The sequence below is a fragment of the Jaculus jaculus genome, chromosome 4, assembly GCF_020740685.1.
Source record: "Jaculus jaculus isolate mJacJac1 chromosome 4, mJacJac1.mat.Y.cur, whole genome shotgun sequence".
NCBI classification, from domain to species: Eukaryota; Metazoa; Chordata; class Mammalia; order Rodentia; family Dipodidae; genus Jaculus; species Jaculus jaculus.
The window spans coordinates 67,710,750-67,726,557 of record NC_059105.1 but is presented as its reverse complement, the minus strand read 5'-3'; the positions used below and the strand labels follow the sequence as shown (position 1 = coordinate 67,726,557).

At 41.5% G+C, this 15,808-nt stretch overlaps 1 protein-coding gene across 4 annotated transcripts in view; it reads left to right on the top strand.

Moving 5' to 3' along the window:
• Dcaf17 (DDB1 and CUL4 associated factor 17) overlaps positions 1–15,548 on the top strand; it is a 42,025-nt gene extending 26,477 nt beyond the window's left edge. For 3 of the 4 annotated variants that reach the window (XM_045147908.1, XM_045147909.1, XM_004660355.2), the window contains 6 exons: positions 4,522–4,664; positions 8,025–8,134; positions 11,303–11,390; positions 12,164–12,247; positions 13,098–13,253; positions 15,300–15,548. In XM_045147908.1, the coding sequence (XP_045003843.1) occupies positions 4,522–4,664; positions 8,025–8,134; positions 11,303–11,390; positions 12,164–12,247; positions 13,098–13,253; positions 15,300–15,437 (719 nt within the window). In that variant the 3' untranslated portion in view covers positions 15,438–15,548. Of the gene's footprint in view, positions 1–4,521; positions 4,665–8,024; positions 8,135–11,302; positions 11,391–12,163; positions 12,248–13,097; positions 13,254–15,299 lie in introns of those variants that run through there. The other variant, XR_006636817.1, reaches the window with a different exon arrangement.
• Positions 15,549–15,808: the final 260 nt, after the last annotated feature.

Sequence of the window (15,808 nt, the reverse complement as noted above, 5' to 3'; positions counted from 1 at the left end):
AGCTGAGTTACCCAGTTTTATTAAAAATTTAGCCTCAAAAGCCAGGCATGGTGGGGCACTCAGGAGGCAGATGTAGGAGGATCGCCATGAGTTCAAGGCCAGTCTGAGACTACATAGTGAATTTTAGGTCAGCCTGGTCTAGGGTGAGACCCTACCTTGAAACCCTCCCCCCCCAAAAAAAAAAAATTCAGCCTCAGAAATGTCTCCTATATCCTATACTAACTCAGGAGCCTTAAGTAATTTAAAACATCACACACAAATGTTAACTGAAATGGATTATTGTTTCAAAATGATAGTATTTTTCTTGTTGAATAGCAGAATGTTTGGGGAAAGAAAGAACAAGGTGATGAAGACACAGCATGCCCAAAGAATAATCTAGATCTCTGTCTGGAGCGAGAAGGGCACAATGGGCACTTGAGTCTTAGTCAGCTACAGTAGGAGTGAAGCTCCACTGGTAGTGTTGGCATGACAGTAAGCCAGTTACTTCTGTGCTGAGGCAAAAGGATATCCCCAAACGCAAGGCCAACCTATGCTACATGGTGACTTTCAGGCCAGCTTGGGCTACAGTGGGAGACCCTATCTCAAAAAGAAAAGAAAAATTCTTAGCCGGTGTGGTGGCACACGCCTTTAATCCCAGCACTCGGGAGGCAGAGGTAAGAGGTTTGCTGTGAGTTTGAGGCCACCTTGAAACTACATAGTGAGACCGTACCTCAAACCTTCCCACCAAAAAGAAATTTTTTTTTTGCACTGCTATAAATCAATTTCTGGCCAGGCATGAGGTGCATGCTTTTAAGCCCAGCACTCGGGAGGACAAGGTAGGAGAATTGCTATGAGTTTTGAGGCCAGCCTAAGAATACATAGTGAATGTCAGGTCAGCCTGGGATATAACCAATACCCTACCTTAAAAAAAAAAAAAAAAAAAATCTCTGGGTTGGAGAGATGGTTTAGTGGTTATGGTGCTTGCTTGCAAAGCCTAAAAACGTGTTCAACTCTCCAGGTCCCATGTAAGCCAGTTGCAGTGATGCAAGTGCAGTATCACACTTGTGCACAGGGGGCGCGTGAGTCTGGAGTTCGATTGCAGTGGCTGCAGGCCCTGGCACACCAAATCTCTCCCTCCCTCCCTCTCCCCCCGCCACATAAATAAATAAATATAGATAGATGGGGGGCAAGTCTGTTGGGCTTGCCTCAAAATAATAATTTAAAAAAAAAACATTTTTTGGGGGGAGGGTGGTTCAAGGTAGGGTCTCACTTTAGCCCTGGCTGACCTGGAATTCACTGTGTAGTATCAGGGTGGCTTCGAACTCACGGCAATCCTCCTACTTCTGCCTCCTGAGTGCTGAGTTCAAATGCAAGTGCTGTCATGCTCAGCTTAAGAGGTATTATTAAATGAAAAAAAAAAAGATACAGCTGGGTGTGGTGGCACACGCCTTTAATCCCAGCATTTAGGAGGCAGAGGCAGGAGGATCGCCGTGAGTTCAAGGCCACCCTGAGACTACATAGTGAATTCCAGATCGGCCTGGGCTAGAGTGAGACCCTACCTCGAAAAACCAAAAACTTAAATAAATAAAAAGATACAAAAGTCCTCATTTGTATCTTCTTGCCATGTACGGAATGAGAAGAGCACACAAACTCGGTACATGGTAATTACTACTAAAGAGATGCAGGGAAAAGAAGTTTTCATTAACAGCTTCTGAGGCTTCATAAATGTAATAATTATATTACCTATGTCAAAAAGTGGCTCTGTATGTATATCGTTGAATTATTAAGAGTCTCACTTATGAGCTGGAGAGATGGCTCAGCCATTCAAGGTGCTTGCTTGCCCAGTTTCAGTTCCCCAGTAACCACATAAAAACAGATGCATGCTGGCCTGTGCATCTGGAGTTCATTTGCAGCAGCAAGAGGTCTTGGCAAACCTGTTACACACACACTCTCACATAAATTAAAAGCAAATTTTTTTTTTATCTATATTTTTTGAAGTAGGGTCTCACCCTAGACCAGGCTGACCTGGAATTCACCCTGACTCCCAAGGTTCTCTTGAATTTACAGTAATCCTCCAACCTCTGCCTCCCAAATGCTGGGATTAAAGGCACGGGCCACTATGCCTGGCTTAAAAATGTTTTGCTTTTTTTTTTTCCAAAAGATATTGACTTACATGTCACCTGTTTTGAACAAACTAAAATTTATCTGACCACTGGCCTACTTTTACATTTTGAGTGTTTCTAATTTTCTGTGATTATAAAGAGAACAGGGATGATCCTACTCTGGGCATAGTAGGGCATGTCTATAATCCCAGCATTTAGGAAGCTAAGGCAGGAGGACTGTAAATTTGAGGCCAGCCTGGACTATATACTGTGCCTCAGTTTTTGTTGTTTGGTTTTTTTTTTACAGTGAAAAACTTGATTTTGTTGTTTTCTTACTTGCATCCCAACACCCTTTTCTGAAAAACATAAAGTCATGCACATTGATGGCAATCTTATAAAGAAAAACTAAGTGACCCGGGCGTGGTGGCACACACCTTCACTTCCAGCACTTGGGAGGCAGAGGTGGGAGGATTGCTGAGTTTGAGGCCAGCCTGAGACTCCATAATGAATTCTAGGTCAGCCTGGACTGGAGCAAGACCCTGCCTTGAAAAAAACAAAAAGGAAAGAAAAGAAAACCTAAGTGACTCCTCAGCTATAAGTCAACAGTAATGCAGATGAAAGCTTAAATGACATTGTGTAAAAGGGTTAACAGGTAGGCAGAGGGCTTTTCCGTTTAGAAGGCAGTTGCATCAAACATGAAAAGGAGAAGCTTCTATTTTTCAAACATTTTGCTACAATTCTTTTCCATTCCATTTTTTTTTTTCTTTTTTAGGATTGTCTGTGAACATAGTCCTAAGACTCACAACAATCTAGAGACTGTACACAGGTCACTTGGCACCATTGAAGGAAGGTCAGCTACCATTCACCTAATTCCAGTGGTATTACCTCTTAACATTTAGTTGTGGGGCATGTCCATGATACACAAAGTTCCCGAGCTAATACTTATTTTATTGACTGAGAGAGCTCTAAAATTAGAACTGCTAAACAATGTATTTTACAAAGACATAGAATTGGGATAATCATCTTATTTGCAAAAGAACATTACAGTTTATCTGCCTCTTAACTAATAAATAAATAAATAAAAATTTAAATTAAAAAAAAAACAGGGCTGGAGAGATGGCTTAGCAGTAAAGGCACTTGCCTGCAAAGCCAAAGGACCCAGGTTCAATTCCCCAGGTCTCATGTAAGCCAGATACATAAGGTGATGCATGCATCTGGAGTTCATTTGCAGTGGGCTAGGGGTCCTGGCGTGCCCATTCTCTCTTTCCCTTTCTTTTTCTGTCTCTATCTGCCCCATTCTCAATTAAATAAATAAAAAATTTTTTTAAGTAGCAGTGGCTTTATAAACCAAAAATTCTCAAGTTAGAGGGGCAAATCAGAGGCTTATAGTTTAGCCATCTAACGTATGGCCACCAACAGTAATTGTGATCTCAGGCTGCAGTCCCTTCCCCTGGCACATTTAAGAGTAGTCTGTTATGCTGCACTTAGAATTGTGATCAAAGGGAAGACTAAAAAGCACCAACAATTTTTTCTTTGATGTCTTTCCCCAAAAGAGACTGGGTGGATATGTCTGAACCACCTTAAAATTAACTCGTTTGATGATAATACTAATAGTGGTGGCTACCCTTTAATAAAGCCGCCATCGTGACAGACCCTGTCCTAATTGGTTGCATCCATTCTGACTAATGTTGCTTCTACATGAAAAGTCTTACACAAGACAAATCTTGTAAAGTTTGCGGTGTAAACCTGCTAGCCTATGATATGGAAGATCTCATATTTGAAAGATTTATTAGGTCTAACTATCTGGTATGATTGTTAAGGGAATTAGACATTGTATCTAACCTAGAGTCTTATATATAGCAGATATTCTAATAAGTAAAGCTGTTGTTTTTTAAAAAATATTTTATTTATTTAGGAGAGAAAGAACAGAGAGAGAGAGAGAGAGAGACAGACAGAATGGGTGTACCAGGGTCTTCAACCACTGCAAAGGAACCCCAGACACATGTGCCCCCTTGTGCATCTGGCTTACGTGGGTCCTGGGGAATCAAACCTGGGTCCTTTGGCTTTGCAGGCAAGTGCCTTGAACACTAAGCTATTGCTCCAGCCCCAAGCTATTTTTATTAAGTATACTTTGTCTCTTTGTCCCTCAGTTGTAAGTACCTTTTGTCCACCTTTCATGTTTGCTCACATGCAGGGCACACATACTCCAAAAGCAGATGCCTAGAAAGTTGACTCATAGCCTAATTTTGTTTCCTACTAGCTTTCTCTTCTCTTAGCAATGAGCCTCCTTCCTGATTGCATTTTACTTCCTTTGACGTAGGACTTTTCACTAGAGGGACTTCATAAAAGGTACATGCAAAGAATGGTTGAACTCAGTTAATGAAGGTGTGAGGCCACCGGAAATGAGACGCTAATAAACCCCTCTTGCTCATCTCTGCAGACTTGCCGCCGCTGCTCTTTGAAGTCTCATCCCTGGAGAATGCATTTCAGATCGGAGGCCATCCATGGCACTACATCATCACACCTAATAAGAAGAAACATAAGGGGATTTTTCATATTTGTGCCCTGAAAGACAATGCCTTGGTAAATCATGAGTATTCAAACTTTTCGGTAGTAAATTTGTATTACAGATTTGCCTTCTTGACCCCTCTCATAGCTCTATATACCTAATAATTCCTTTTTTTCCTTTTTTTTTTAAAAGAAGTACTTTTTTAAATTCATCCCTTTTGGTAATTTTTGAATAAAATATAGACGAGTACATAGAAGATAGGAAACACTCAGTTGTGTTACCTGGAGTGTAAAAATATTAACATTAAAAATTCTTAGAACATCAAGGATTATTTTTCTTCTCCTCCTACTCCCTTTTTTTTTTTTTTTTTTCTTGAGGTTGGGACTTAGGTAGCTCAGGTTGGCCTTGAACTCCTGATCATCCTGCCTCTTATCTGCTAAATGCTGGGATTGTATGTGTGTGTGACTACACCTGGCTAGAGACCCTTGTTCATGACAGTCTTCTAGCAGGAGCCCATGGAAAGCACCTCACAAGCTTCGCCTTGGGATTGTTGGTGGAGAATGTTCAGGCTTCCTGGGCAGCTGCTGTGGAACGTTGTGCTGACTGGGCTTCGACCTGGCTGCCTGCCGTACGCATCCCAGAGCAGGGCCAGGGTTGGGGGGGGGGGCTGTGGCCACAGTGTAGGCCCCCAGAGAGTGTTCTCGACTTACTTACAACCAGACAAAAAGTAATGGTCCGTAGAATATTCAGTAGAGAATTTTACCTGTGAGCTCATTGTCTTTCAAAATCTTAGCCTTTGATTATTCACTTAATCATTTATTGAGGGTCTGCCATAAACCAGACGTGGCTGGAGATACATTTTCTTCCTTTGAGTTGTTTACGTGATCCAAAGTAAGCAAACATGGCTGTAAGTAAGACAGTGCATTCAAGCACAGTGACTAAGTGTAAGGATGTGCAGAAGTGGGTGGGTTCCCCCTTTGCTTTGCATTGCTGATTTAATTTAGCTTATTCCTGAGTCTTCTTGATAAGTCAGATAAATGTGCTTGTTTTGAGACAATCTCTGTCTCTCTTTCTTTTTTTTTTTTTTTGTTTTTTTTTTTGTTTTTGAGGTAGGGTCTCACTCTAGCCCAGGCTGACCTGGAACTCACTATGTAGTCTCAGGTGGCCTTGAACTCTCAGCAACCCTCCTACCTATGTCTCTGTGCCTCCCAAGTGCTGGGATAAAAGGCATGTGTCACCATGCCCAGCTTGAATATCTCTTTTTCTGACCTTTGTTTGTTTGTTTTTTTCCAAGGTAGGGTTTCACTCTAGCCTAGGCTGACCTGGAACTTACTATGTAGCCTCAGATTGTCCTCACAGTGGTCCTCCTACCTCTGTCTCCAAGGTGCTGGAATTAAAGACATGTGCCACCATGCCTGGCTCTTTTTTTTTTTTTTTAACATTTTAAATATTTTCTTGATTTATATTTGGGGGGGGGAGGAAATGGGCATGCCAGGGCCTGTAGTTACTGCAAATGAAATCTAGATGCATGTGCTACCTTGTGCATCTGCTTTATGTGGGTACTGAGGAATCAAACCTGAGTCCTTAGGCTTTGCAGGCAAGCACCTTAATCACTAAGCCATCTCTCCAGCTCTGAGGCAGTAACTCTTCTAGTTCAGGCTACCCTAGAACTTTCTATGTAGACAGGAATGTCCTCGAATTTTTCGGATCATTCTGCCTCCACCTCATAAGTGTGCTAGTATTACAGACATGTGCAACCACACCCAGTTCATGTGCTACTGACAGTCAACCCCAGGGCCCCATGCATGTCAGGCAAGCAGTCTGCTAACTTAGCTATATCTTCAGCCCCAAACTTGGTGTTTTTTGAGGTAGATCCAGTTTGTTCCACACTTATCTCTTCCAGGACCTTACACAGTCAGTCATGTAGGCTCCAATGGCTTTTAGAGTCAAGGGTCACCTTTCACTAGTTTAAGGGTGAGCACGGTTTTGAATCCATTTGTCTTCTTCCCTGGATGTCATGGTCATTGGGTACACTGTGTCTAGAGTCTTCTGGTACTCTTTTGTATGAACATTTTTGTCTTGCATTTTCTCATTTTATTGTCACATGTGACAGCTCCTATTTGGCCCATCCCAGTGATTCTTTTATAATATTTTCTTTTTAAAAAAATATTTTTTATTATTTATTAGAGAAGAGAGAGAGAGAAAGAGAGAATGGGCATGGCAAACGAACTCCAGATACATGCACCACCTTGTGCATCTAGTTTACGTGGGTTCTGGGAATCTAACCTGTGTCCTTAGGCTTCACAGGCAAGTGCCTTAGCTGCTAAGCTATGTCTCCAGCCATCTTTTATAATATGTGTAAAGGACCTTCTAAGAACAGTATCCGGTCATGGCCAGTCTTAGTTGGATTGTTCTCCTCCCAACCAGGACATCCCTTATCCACCAGCACTTGTTACAATCTCTGCTTGACCTAATTTTGTATCCATTCAAATCCTGCACAGCTCACATTCTGCACATTTAGGACACACTCTTCTTATGTAAGAACTGATAGTACACACACCTTCGTAAATAAGTGGTCTATCAGCAGACCCCACATACCCCTGTCCCAGCAATTTTAACAAGCTGTATTTAAGCACAGTCATAAGCTGTCAAATCCAGAAGGTGACAACTTGGATGAAGTTAATGAAGTTGTGCATCTAGGCTAGTGTGCCTGTGTGTAAGGTAAAACGTGTGTGTGTGCATAGTGTACCATTTTGTTTTCTGTTTGAATGTCTAAATACACAGTGAAGTACGTCTCTTCCCTTGTCGTAAATGTAAAAGTATTAGACCATTTCCTCAGATATCATAGTTTAATATTTGACTTGGCCAAAGAGAAGATGTGACCTGTGTCACAGACTGCAGGTTTGGCTAGTGTTCATGTGTGTGCTATGCACTCTCCTGCTTGATAGGTGGTTGGGAGTGGGAATGAGAAGAGGAAGTTAGGGAACTGTGTGTGCTTAATTATGGAAAGGCCACGGACTTTGGAGTCAGATCTGCTGTGTAATAGGTTCAAATCATCAGGCAAATGATTTGTCCTTTGTGTGTTGGTATCCTTAGCCATAAAATGGGTTTAATATCTACTTTGAGTGTTATCAAGATCAAATGCAATAGTGACCATAAAGCATTTCCTGTAGTCTCTAACACAAGAATGAGTATAAGATATGGTAACTTAGATTATTATTTGTGAGGTATAATGCAGGGCACAGAATAATTTGAATTTCAGTGTTTTGAGTTTCTCAAGTTTGAATGTCTAATTCAGACCTCACATCTCATTTCAACTGGTCAGTATTTTCTCTTTCATATGCCTTTGACTTACTAATAACATCCTTGGTTTTAGATTTGAAGGATTATTTGGTTTTACTTTGATTTTTGTCATAAATTATTTTCAACTTCAGGCAAAAAATGGGATCCAAGAGATGAAGTGTTGCTCTCTAGAATCTGACTGGATCTATTTCCATCCTGATGCTTCTGGAAGAATAATACATGTTGGCCCAAATCAAGTCAAGTGAGTAATCTTATGAGCTCTTGAAAATTAAAAGGTTTGCCGGGCGGTTGTGGTGGCACATACCTTTAATCCCAGCACTTGGGAGGCCAAGGTAGGAGGATCACCATGAGTTCAAGGCCACCCTGAGACTACATAGTTAATTTCAGATCAGCCTGGACCAGAGTGAGACCCTACCTTTAAAAACCAAAAAAGAAAAAGAAAAAGAAAGAAAGAAAAAGATTTGGTAGCACTTATTGACATCTTTTCTTTTGTCTGCAAACTATTGTAACTATATGAATAATGAACTTGTTGTGAGTGCCTCCTAAGAGAGACAGCTAGAAAAACTATACTCTTTTAGCTTCATCATTACTGTTTCTAAATGTCACATGCACATTTCTTGACAAATGACATATGAATGAAAAGGAATTACAGATTGCCTCCCTCCAGTTTATTATTGTTGTTCTGATTGTTTTGAGATAGAGTCTTGGGGTCATGATGTGCAGCTCTTCTGGCTAGAACTCTTTGTAGCTCAGACAAGTCTTGAACTCATAATCTTCCTATCTTTACCTCCTGAGAGCTAAGATTATGGGTGTGTATAACTATTCCTGACTAGATCTCAATTTTCTAGGATTAATTAGAAAGAAAGTGGTTGGACTTGTAGTGCAAACCTATAATCCCAGTTCCTCAGGACACTGAGGCAAGAGGATTGTCACTGCAAGGCCTGCTTGGTTTGGTGTGTGTCCAAGACCACCCTGGACAAATTACCAAGACCCTGTCTCAAAAGTAAAAAAAGAGCTAAGATGTAAGTTAGTATTACCACACTTGCCTGGCATGTGTAAGGCCCTAGATTCAATCCTTAGTATGGGAGGGGGGTTGATGATGGTCTTCGTTGTAAACAATGGCCTTAGTAAAGGCATACTCTTCTCCAGTGTTGACCTCGCCTTGCGTGCAGTGTTTGCTTTGGCTGCACCAACACCCTCCTTCCCTCTTCTTGACTGTCTTGTCTCAGAAGCCTTTCATGTGCTGAGTGATGGTTGTCCTCAGCAAAGAAGAAAGGAGGCGAGAAGAAAATAAGGTCCATAAAGAACCTTTTGTTGACAACCTTCATATGTATGAGCAATATAACATGATCATAGTCCCCTCCCCACACCCTCTTTTCCTTCTCTCGATTCCACCTCCACTAAATCTTTTCTTCTTTCCTACTAGTCTCTCTTCTATTTTCATGATCATGTTTACGTCCTGTTATGCAGATCTGTGTAGATAGAATCAGCCGCGGTGAGGTTCTGAGTACCATGGCCATGCTCTGTCTGAAAGACAGTATTGCAAAGCATTCCTCCCCATCTTTTAGCTCTTACATTCGTTTTAGCCTTGGAGGGTATGAGAGAGATGTCTCATTTAGTGCTGAACACGCCAGTGTCATTTCTTCGCAGCACATTGGTGACTTTTGAGTCATCCCAGAGGTCACTGGTATCTGCAAAGAGAAGTTTCTCTAACCAAAAGTGAGAGTAGCATTAAAGAATGGGTATAAAGAGAAGTACTTAGAGGACAGTTTGGTGGGCATAACATATCCATTTAATCAGACAACAGTAATAGTCCCCCCGTCCCCACACAGGGCTTATGACCTTCCTAGCATAAGCTGTTGATTAGGTTTTCAGTCCCAGGGAGGAATTCCCTGTGGAGTGGACCTTCATTCCAATCAGAGAGCAGCTGGTTTCCCCCATAAAAGACATACCACCAGTATACCAGTTGGTATGGTTGACCTGGCTCTCCAGCGATAAAACTTGTCAGGTACATAGTGCTGGTTAAGACCTTTGATGACTTTTCTCCCCCAACAGCCTACGTAGGTCTTTTTAGCATCCTGACAGCTAGCCAACAGGAAGGAGGCTTCTTTTGCCAGGTTCTAAAAGATAAGCTCTTTTAAATGCTAGCACTAATTCGATAACTAATCTAGTGATTTAATTTTTTTCTTTTAAAAAATTTATTTTTGTATGATGTATTTGTGTATGGGTATGCACATGCTATGGCACATGCAGATACAGAAAAACAATCTGGGAGCCGGGCATGGTGGCGCACGCCTTTAATCCCAGCACTCTGGAGGCAGAGGTAGGAGGATCACCATGAGTTCAAGGCCTCCCTGAGACTACATAGTGAATTCCAGGTCAGCCTGGACTAGTGTGAGACCCTACCTTGAAAAAAAAAGAGAGAAGTAAAAAAAGTTGGGGTGTTTCTCCTCTCCTTCCACCTTGTTTTTAAGACAAGGTCTCTCTTGCTGCTGCTCGTGCTGGCTTCTCCTGGCTCTGTCTCTTGTTGCCATAGGTGTGTTGGGATTATAAAATGTGCACCACTTTGCATCCAGGTTTACATGGACACTGAAGATCAAACTCATGATGAGCAAGTGCCTTTAACTATTGAGCCCTCTCCCTACTGCTAATTGAGTTACTTAAAACATTATCTGACTTACTTGTCTAGCAACTCTCTGAGGTATCTAGCAATCCTTGGCCATAGTCACTGTTTCTGGCTGCTTTTCTCGTTGCACATATGTGAAACTTTGAGCTTTGAGAGCATTGTACCTTTGAAGTGTATTAATAATAGGAATAGATCTTGTGCATGGTAAGTGAATTATTGTATTTTTTCCTCCTGTTTAATAAGTTTAATCCATGAGACCATTTGCACCCAGTAAATCCAAATCTTTGAACATAATCCTAAGGAAACAGTATTATCACAGGTTTTAAATGTTACTCTATCGTGGAAACTGTTAGTTTATGCTTTAATTGCCGATCCATTTTCTCTTATGGTTAACTCTTAAGTATTCTTAGCTATTTCATTCTACATAAATAACAGTCCAATTATCTACTTTAATGCCACTGTTAAGTGTGAAACACTCAAGACCTGGTACAGGATAGAAGAGATATGGTTCTGTAGAGTGACTTCCACTCAGCCAGTGTGGACTGAACAGCCTCCTTCATGACTCATTTCAGTGCTACCTGTTGCCACATTACTATGTTGTTCTGTTTAACAAAATCTGAGTTTAAAACTTGATTGATGTTTAGTAATCAGAGACTAATCATGAGAGGAAAGCTTAGTACTGTTGCTGTAATTTTCATTTATTGAGTTTCATTTCAGCTCAACATTGGCACTTTATGGTGTTTTAAGGTCTTAAGAGTCTTAGAATTCTTTTTTCTTTTTTAGAGTTTTGAAGCTATGTGAGGTAGAAAATAATAGTTCTCAGCATCAGATCTGTGAAGACTTTGTCATTTTTGCCAAGAGGGAAAACAGAGTAAGTCAGAAATATTTTTTAAATCTTTCTCTATAATTATCTGTATAAGATTATAATATGTACCTATGTTTGCCTTTTGATATGGCTAAACACAGCCCTATAAAAGTATTTATTTTGTCCACATGAGTATCTAGTGTCAGTCCCATGTATGTATAAGATTTTTGAGGGAGAATTTATCTTTTGCTTATTTTTGTTTCCTTTCTGGATTTCTCTTAAGTTTTTCATTGATTATCAATCTTTGAGTCCAAATAGTTGTGTAAACTTAGAACTAGTTGGGATATATGACTATAAATTAAGGCCATGAAGAAAATGCTGAGGAGAGAAATTTCTAAAAACAGATCTGTCTTTTTATTTCCTGTATACTGAGGCAAAGGACACAAGGGGAATAAAACAGCAAATCAATGACTATTAATTTCATCTATTTGAAGCCCTTACTAATACAGATTATCTTTACTAACTAAAGAATCAAGCCAGGTGTGGTGGTGCACGCCTTTAATCCCAGCACTTGGGAGGCAGAGGTAGGAGAATATCTGAGTTTGAAGCCAGCCTGGGACTACAGAGTGAGTTCCAAATCAGCCTAGCGTAGAATGAGACCCCATCTTGAAGAATGGAAAAATGAAAGTATTAGAAATCTGATCAGAATTTTCTTAGTCAAGGAAAGAATTATGCATGTTGAAGAGGAGCTGGCTAGTTTTACAAATTTTGTTAATATAGTTTGCCTTTGACTACATATAATGCAGCTTGTTTTATTTTTGTTTCTCCATATATGGTAGAATGAAAACTTATTCACAGTTACAGCGTCTGGACGGGTGGTAAAAAGAAGCTCCAGCCTTCTGGATGATGACCCAGAACAAGAGGTACTACTTTCAGCCAGTGTCCGCTCAAAGAGTGCCTTTCGCATTAGAATTCCAGGGCCCTGGCCTAAAGATTGGGACTGAGGGGTTTCCTACAAGCAGGAAAGTGAGGTGTGTCTTATTTCAACCAGAACAGCCCTACTACTGTCTCTTTTTTTTATTGGAATTATTCACAAAATTTTGTTTGCAGAACACTTCACATAGCAAAAATAATTTAACATTATTAGCTTACTATTTTGTTGACATGTGCATTTTCTAAGGGAAATCTTTTCTTTAAAAAAAAAATTATTTTAAAGCCGGGTGTGGTGGCTCACGCCTTTAATCCCAGCACTTGGGAGGCAGAGGTAGGAAGATCGCTGTGAGTTCAAGATCACCCTGAGACTAAATAGTGAATTCCAGGTCAACCTGGGCTAGGGCGAGACCCTACCTTGAAAATCTAAAACATATATATTTTACTTGTTTATTTACTTGAGAGGGGGGAGTTGATGAGAATGAGAATCTCTCCAGTTCCTGGGGAATCTCTTAATAGAAAAGTCTTCAGCTTGGCCTGGAGAGATTGTGCAGCGGGTAAAGAAAAGTCTTCAGTACCAGCACACCCAGCTGTTTTTTATTTTTTGAGGTAGCTTTCACTCTAGCCCAGGCTGACCTGGAATTCACTATGGAGTCTCAGGGTGGCCTCGAACTCACAGTGATCCTCCTACCTCTGCCTCCCGAGTGCTGGGGTTAAAGGCATGTGCCACCACACCCAGCTCCTTTTGCCATATTTTTGTAGGTAATAGAATAATTAAGCTATCTCTGTAGGAGTGGTTCTAACTCATTAGTGGGATTTGACTGCTGTCTCCTCTGCCCCAAGACTTTCAAAATTGTGGACTATGAAGATGAACTGGACTTGCTCTCCGTAGTGGCTGTCACTCAGATCGATGCTGAAGGAAAGGCTCACCTGGATTTCCACTGCAATGAATACGGAACTTTACTGAAGAGCATTCCCCTAGTAGAATCGTGGGATGTGGTGCGTAGACTCCGTGGGTTTCTTATGGGTGCTGCTGATTAGATCGTGCCCACATCAGTCCAGGTGCACCTGTACCAGCAGCCGAATGAAAGACAAAACCAGCACTTCCTAAGCCTTCCTCCCCTCCACTGTAGTAGGCCCATGGCCTTTAGATAAAACTGTATATGCTTGCTTAAGACATGTGAGTTTTATTTATTTATTTTTATTTATTTAAGAGAGAAAGAGGCAGATAGAGAGAATGGGTATGCCAAGGCCTCTAGCCACTGCAGACAAACTCTAGTCACATGCACCACTTTGTACATCTGGCTTACGTGGGCACTGGGGAATTGAACCTGGGTCCTTAGGCTTTGTAGGAATGTGCCTTAACTGTTAAGCCATCCCTCAAGCCATATATATTTAATATATTTATTTATTTATTTATTTATTTGAGAGTGACAGACAGATGGAGGCAGATAGACAGATAGAGAATGGGCATGCCAGGGCCTCCAGCCACTGCAGATGAACTCCAGACACATGCCCCTCCTCCACCGTGTGTACATATGGCTTACATGGGTCCTGGGGAACTGAGCCTAGAACCGAGGTCCTTTGGCTTCACAGGCAAGCACTTATCCACTAAGCCATCTCTCCAGCCCCCTATTTTATTTTTTTTTAAAAAAATAGCATGTTTCAGGGCTGGACAGATGGCTTAGCCATTAAGGCACTTGCCTGTGAAGCCTAAGGACCCCAGTTCAACTCCCCAGAACCCATGTAAGCCAGATGCACAAGGTGACACATGCGTGTGGAGTTCAATTACGGTGGCTAGAGGCCCTGGCATGCCAATTCTCATTCTCTCTGTCTGTCTGTCTGTCTCTCTCTCTCTCTCCCTCCCTCTCTCTCTCTGCCAGAAAAGAAAACCAAAAACATAAAAGTAAAATGTAATTATCTCCACAATTCTTTAATGGAAACCATGGGATTGGGAAGATGGCTCAGTCAGTGAAGTGCTCGCTGTACAAGCATGAGGACTTGAGTCTAATCCCCAGAATGCATGTGGGTTTTTGTTGGTTGGTTTTGATTGTTTAAGGTCAGGTGTAGCAGTTTGTAATCCCAACTCTGAAGAGGAAGAGACCAGTGCATCCCAGGGACTTACTGATGGGCTAGTTTAGCCTGTCTCCATTCTGGCCACTGAGAGAGTCCTGTCTCAAAACAGAAGGTGGATAGAGCCTGAGAAATAAGACCTAAGGTTGTCCTGTGGCCTCCACATACACGTGCATGCACATAAGCACATACAAAAAAGAATCATAAAAGCCATATCTAAGTGGGTTGGATTTCTATTGTTCAGAAATATCTGCTCTTCCAACTATTATGGAAGATAGAAGTTACAAAAACTAGCAGTCATTCTGTCAAGGGCTGTTTCATCAGTGAGGACCGGGAGAGGCAGAACAACGTGCATGTGGCCATGTGCTGAGGTAGGTAGCAGCATGGCTGACAGTAGGCTCCAGGTGTTCAGCTCCTAGTCCGGAGGTATTTTCATTCTCCATATTTTCTTTTCTTTTTGTTTTTCAAGGTAGAGTTTTACTCTAATCTAGGCTGACCTGGAATTCACTATGTAGTCTCAGGGTGGCCTTGAACTCATGGTGATCCTCCTACCTCTGCCTCTCCCAAGTGCTGGGATTCAAGGCGTGTGCTACCATGCCAGGCTCATTCTCTGTATTTTCTGTAGTGCTTTTTTCATTAGGAATCTGCTTATACACAAAGAATGAAAAATAATTGCACTTCTTTTGCCTTGCTGTGTATATGCGAGGATCCCTAGCATTGGCTCTATGACTTTTTTTTTTTTTTTTTTTTTGGTTTTTCAAGGTAGGGTTTCACTTTAACCCAGGCTGACCTGGAATTCACCCTGTAGTCTCAGGGTGGCCTCGAACTCATGGCAGTCCTCCCACCTCTCCCTCCCAAGTGCTGGGATTAAAGGCGTGCGCCACCACGCCCGCAGTTCTGTAACATTTTAGTGACACATCAGTGAGTATGGTTCTGTGCAGAGGATTCCATATAACTGTGTTTTTGTTGCAGACATACAGCCATGAAGTCTACTTTGACAGAGACTTGGTGCTCCACATAGAACAGAAACCCAACAGGGTCTTCAGCTGCTATGTTTACCAGATGGTATGTGACCCTGGAGAAGAAGACATCCTAAAAAGAAGTGGCTAAAGAGTGAGATAATTTAACTTTAGACTTCCAGCTATATCCGGTACTCCTCTTTTTAACTTTCAAAAAAACTTTTTATTGACAACTTCCATAAACAATAAAACATAATCATAATCCCCTTTCACCATCCTCCTTTCCCCTCTTCCACTGAATCCCTTCTTCTAACTGTTCTCTTTTATATTTTGATGGCATCATTTTCCCCCTCCTATTAAGTTGGTCTTATGTAGGTAGCATCAGCCACTGTGAGGTTGTGAATATCTAGGCCACTTGTGTCTGGATAACAGTATTGCAAGCACTCCTCCCCTTCCTTTGGCTCTTACATTCTTTCTACCACCTCTTCCGCAAAGGTCCCTGAGCCTTGGAGGGTAGGATGT